Below are 5,385 nucleotides of genomic sequence, written 5' to 3'. Positions count from 1 at the left end.
CTTTTGACCTTCCTTTTTATTTTCAAATAAACAAGGCTAATTTAATGATAATTTAAAAAAACAATGTAGCCAAAGACTAATGGTAGAAATCAAGCAAAAAATTCACCAAGGGGTCAAAGAAAATTAACAAATTGTAAATATATAAAGTCTTAGGAAGAGATGACAGTGTCCCATCCAATAGAACTGGATGAAGGAGAGGGTCTCTCTCCCTTTCCCATCAACCAATGCGGTCAGGTCACAGAGTCCAGTGAAAGGTTGTTGCTTCCGAGTCTGACTTGCCAGGAATGTGCCCAGGCAGCATCGGCATGGGCAGCTCCGTTTTGAGCCCCGACGGGATGACGGACACTCGACACCTTGAGTCCTGTATTACAACACTGGGAGGGAGAGGGCCCAGGCCATTTTTAGGCAAAACGTCGACCTGCAGGCCACAGCCTCCACCCATGTATGCTTCACAACCTTAGTGGATGGATGGATGGATGGATGGTTTTCTTTGACACCCGATTCTCGGAATCCCAATCATTTTTGTCATTCGAAATTCCCAATCACTGGACCTTGGCACATTAGTGCATTGTGGGTGAAGACTTGAGGTACGACCGCTGGATGGTGGCATTAAGTCACTTCACAAGTGGCAATCTATTTGGTAAAATTACAGATCAATTCTTAAAAAGGCTTTAAGCTGTTTACTACCACTCCAAAATTTTCCCTCAAACCGAAACAAAGAATTTGACACCTTCTGCATTTAAATGAATCACACTTTTCTGTCTGCCCGCTTAATGCTAAATAGCAACAGAACACAAACAGTGCAACAACACATGTAGACAGACAACATTACAGTACTGATAGTCATATATTTTTTTTACCGTCTAGTGCCGATGTACTAATGAGCTGGGAGAAGAGGTGAGAGTCTTATGTACGTATATCCATCTGTCATTCCGCCTTTGGATGTTCAAGGCGGGCACACCAGAAGTAGCCGTTCAATTGACGAAGTGTCACAAAAACTGGTACAAATTAAAAACATTATAAAGCACTGCCAAATGACTTTTTGGTGACATTTTATTTTGGGCAATGTGCTATTTAGCTCCTAAACTTAAGCTCAAGGTTAAGAAACATATATATGAACATATATTCATATAAAAGCCATCAGTAGGTTTCACCTTTTAATTTAAACTTAAAATGTATTCGTTGCAGAGTCCGAGACTGCATCTTTGTGCCATCTCTATAAATGAGTGGAGCAAAAACGATATTGTAACCTGTCAGTAGGTAACAGTTGCTTTTTGCATTAATTGCTACACGTGTATCAAAGCAAAGTGTCGCATGTTACCATTGTAAACTCCAGTACGTATACAACTTTATTTAGACCTCATCCCACTACAAATCATTATCACTGCTTTGGCCTCATGCATCTTTTGACAGTGACACCTCGAGCCACCTGTTGCTAGCGATGTGTTTGGCTTTTTAAAGAGACGTCTCCGACTGGGGCGGTGCTAAAGAGGAGCATTACAAACAGGCAGCTACAAACAGGCGGCTCCGACATGAACGCCATCTGTCCCCGGCTTCCGTGAAACCCAAGCCGAGTGTAAGTATAACTTACTGTGCACCGATTTAGAGTCTTAGCCAGTCGGATTTTCGACTGTAATGTTCTCTGTTACTGCCAGGAACAATATATAGTCTTAACGAGACTGACAGCGAGCATCACGTCCTACGTCCGTGGTCAGTGATTATCTTCAGCGAAGTGACTAGAAATAGCACGGACATGAAATTTGCATTGATTTGTGGAGACATGGTTTTAAAATGACACAATTTGTATTCAGTTCGTACTGGCTTGCATTAATAACAGCATCGGCGTTGAAAATTTGTTTGCAGATTGCGGTTATTAGAGTACAGTTCTGTGTTATGGGCATACAGTACTGTAATTCTTTGACAGCCATTTAAATCTCAACAACCAATAATATTAGGAGGTGCGGTGACGTCATTTTTTTTGCGACGCGTCGGTGCAAATTCGAGTCGGTCTTTTTCTGAATTTATAATTATTATGATGGTCAATCATTTTATATCATGTCAAATTGGATTTTGTTGGCTTTCTTCACGCTAAGATATTGTGTGGGAGTTTAGATTGACGTAGCATACAACGTAAATATCCGGACCAAGGCGGAAGTAGGCGGGGTCTAAATATCAGGCTGCTTCACCATTGGTTGAAAGCCTCCCATCTGTTTGGGTTTAAATACATGACTGCGAAGCTCGGCTCAACGATAGTAATAATAATTGTAAGAGTTGAATTTTCCATTTTACAAGCGCAATTTGCACATTGGCAACATTGATGTTTTTCAGACTCATGTGATTCGTTGCTCGACAACTCTATTGGAAAAGGGAAGAAGATGGTCACCAAAAGGAATTGTTCGGAGTACATGAAGAAATTTAAAAACCCAAAATGGGAGACTTGCTCGAAATGTTATGAGGAGTTGCTCAATTATAGGCTGGGTCGCAGACTTCTGGAACAATCACACAACCCCTGGATCTGGAATGGATCTGACAGTGACTCGGATTCTCCTGGAGAAAATTCACCTCGGCACGACAGAAGCCAGGCCCAGTCTTCTGAGACAGGTGATGAGCAGCTCCAGGAGTATCAGGTAGCCAGGACTGATGTACCGAGACTTCCCGTCCTGGAAAATGACGAACATGGTAATATTGGAATCAAATCCTCCCAAGTATATGGTTGCTATCTCTAAGCGGTTTCTCTTTCCTGTTAGATGATCATCCTCAAGGGATCAGAGAGGCAGGTGCACCAGAAGAGACAGAAGGACAGAGTTGCAGTAAACACAAAAGTTTTACTCACAGAGGAGCACAAACAGGTATTTGTCAGGTCATGTCAAAAAAGCTCAATCAAAGAAAAGAAAATCTAAAAAAAAAAAAAAAGATATGAAAGAAAAGATCTCAATAAATAATGGGCAGTCAGATTACAAATAAGACAAAAAGTAGTACTGTACAATATAGATATGACATACAGTTAAAATGATTCATACCCTGACCAATATTTAAATGGATATTTCTTTGAAGGTATCTATCATGTCTTTGGAAATGGCATCATTTGTTGCGTGTCTCATCCAGAAAACGATCCTGCAGCTCTACGGAAACAGCAAACAAAGCCACAGAGGATTCCCAAGTTGACATGCGTCCAGCGGGTCAAAAAAACAGCAGTGGCGCGACCTCCGGATGAGAAGCACAGACATCCTTTTGCTCTGTATGCCTCTGGTGAGAAGGATGCCGATACTGCCGGGAAAAAGACGCACAACGTCCGACCTGCTGCTTCGACCAATCAGGTAATTCTTTGTTTCTTTCCACATCCTTGATATCTAAGTTAAGGTGTATGTACTAATACACTCTTTGTCCTATCAAGTTGGCCAACATTAGTGGAACAATGATTACGAAGGATGCAGAGCCTTAACCCTTTTCTGTCGCTTTTAGATCCACGCATCCGCTCTGAGGGCCAAGTCGAGACGGGAAATAGAACGACACGTCCAGTTCCAGCCAAGTGAGCCACCTCGACCCAAGTCGGCTGATTTGGAAAAAGTCCGAAAGAAGGTTCAAACTGAATTTAACCCTTGGCTCACTGAGTACATGCGCTGCTTCTCTGCTCGTTCTCGATGAAACAAGCACAATTTAAAATATATAATAATACTATTATTGCACACACAATTCCAAAAAATATCACTGAAAGCATTACTGATACCAAGTACCAATACCACCATATTCTAATGAACACAATGATAGATAATTGTGAACAATAACTTTCTGACGTACATGACGAGTTACTGGCAATACCTTGAATTAATAATACCTGATATCAATACTTACTCATTCCTAATTGAAGGTAATTTAATGGTTATCCTAATAGCGACATCTACATTGTTGATGTAGAGTCATAGCTTTGGGAATTTCAAAGCCATATTTGGATTCAAGCCCTTTAAAAGTAAACAGATGCTTTTATAAGAGTGTATTTCTTCATGGGAACCACTTAAAGGGTGTTACACCGTTTAGAAATAACAGGGTGTCAAAATCTCTTTGCTTCCTTGCATGTTCTCTCCCAAAGTTCTGTAGTTGTTTGGTTAAGAACAGACTAAATGCTTCATAGATGTGAATATGATTGTAAATAATTGTTTGTGTCGGTGTGCCTTGTGATTGACTGGCGACCGGTCCAAGGTGTATCTGGGATAGGTTCCAGTTCACCTGCGAGCCTCATGAGAACAAATGCTTTCGAATTATAAATCTATTTGTTATGATTAGTAAAATCACAAGGGCACTTTTTTGCTACTTTCTTAGGTTTTTGTCATTAGATTGAGAGCACCACAACGAATGTGCATTCCTTAACGAACTTGTGATGAGACGTTATAGTTTATTTTTTTGTCTACGTGATAGGTGGACACATTGGTGTACATAAACTGGTGTAAAATTGTGATGAGTAGAGCGTGGAGACTATCCGCCCTTGAGCCATTTTTTTCAAGGCCATCTAATGACCTTTTGTGAGACATACTGCAGGTGTTGCGGTGGTTATTTTTAGGAGGTTTATAAATTAAGCTTATTGAGGTGTTTTAACCACTAATATTGAATTGATTGACTGTAATTGTCATTAAACAACTGACATCAAGTCGAATAAATGAATGGAAAGACACTTGGAAGGTTAACTAGCTTTGTGCCATATAATAAAATCGTATTTATATTGATGTTAAAAACATTTAGGCTAAAATGAACTTTTTTTTGTTCATTATTTCAGAGTCAGGTTTCATTGTTTATTGTAGCTAAAATTCCAGCATAATTCTGTAAATATATTTTTGAGCAAATAAGTGAAATTTTGTGCAATATTAAAATGCTGGAAATAGTGTGAAGTCATACAAGCGCTGAAATGTTGTCACTCTTTTGGTTTACATGTTGGTCTCCATCAAACAGATTTGGATTTGAGGAATGGTCATTGTAAGAGCAGATCTAAATTGAAAGGTTTGGTTCAGTATACAAGTTAGATGTTTTCTTTCTTTTGTCCCTTCATCTTCAGGACATGAATATCCTCAATATAAAAGCAATATTACAATCAGGAGTCAACTGTTCAATTTCTTACAATGTCATGTTTCAAATTTCAGGCCTTTAATAAATGCAGTTTCCAAATGTCTTGTACCTTTTAATGTACCCACCAATTTATATATTTTTGAAGAGAAAAACAATTTTTAAGTGAATTGTGGATTTGTAGGTTTTTTTGTTTTATTTTAAAAACATATGCTTTTATCATACACAATAAATAAAAACAAATCATGATATTCAGAGAGAGATAAAAGCAAAATGAATGATATAGAATTATGGGAATTGAATCATGATGCAAGATAACCCAATTGATCAACC

The 5,385-nt window shown here is 39.0% G+C and overlaps 1 protein-coding gene across 2 annotated transcripts; it reads left to right on the top strand.

Annotated features, from left to right (window-relative positions):
* Nucleotides 1-1,344: 1,344 nt before the first annotated feature.
* ccsapb (centriole, cilia and spindle-associated protein b) lies at nucleotides 1,345-5,348 on the top strand. 2 transcript variants are annotated; one of them, XM_085907931.1, is made up of 5 exons: nucleotides 1,345-1,576; nucleotides 2,329-2,679; nucleotides 2,748-2,849; nucleotides 3,106-3,317; nucleotides 3,463-5,347. In XM_085907931.1, exons 2-5 carry the CDS (start codon nucleotides 2,376-2,378, stop codon nucleotides 3,643-3,645), a joined length of 801 nt encoding a protein of 266 aa, XP_085764057.1. In that variant the 5' UTR covers nucleotides 1,345-1,576; nucleotides 2,329-2,375; the 3' UTR covers nucleotides 3,646-5,347. The 2 variants fall into 2 exon arrangements, with proteins under 2 accessions (XP_085764057.1, XP_085764058.1); XM_085907932.1 differs by lacking the exon at nucleotides 1,345-1,576 and having other exon boundaries at nucleotides 1,611-2,679; nucleotides 3,463-5,348.
* The last annotated feature ends 37 nt before the right edge of the window (nucleotides 5,349-5,385 follow it).

Source organism: Syngnathus leptorhynchus, chromosome 3, assembly GCF_054491065.1.
Source record: "Syngnathus leptorhynchus isolate UIUO chromosome 3, UIUO_Slep, whole genome shotgun sequence".
NCBI lineage: Eukaryota > Metazoa > Chordata > Actinopteri > Syngnathiformes > Syngnathidae > Syngnathus > Syngnathus leptorhynchus.
This window is presented reverse-complemented; position numbering and strand designations above follow the sequence as displayed.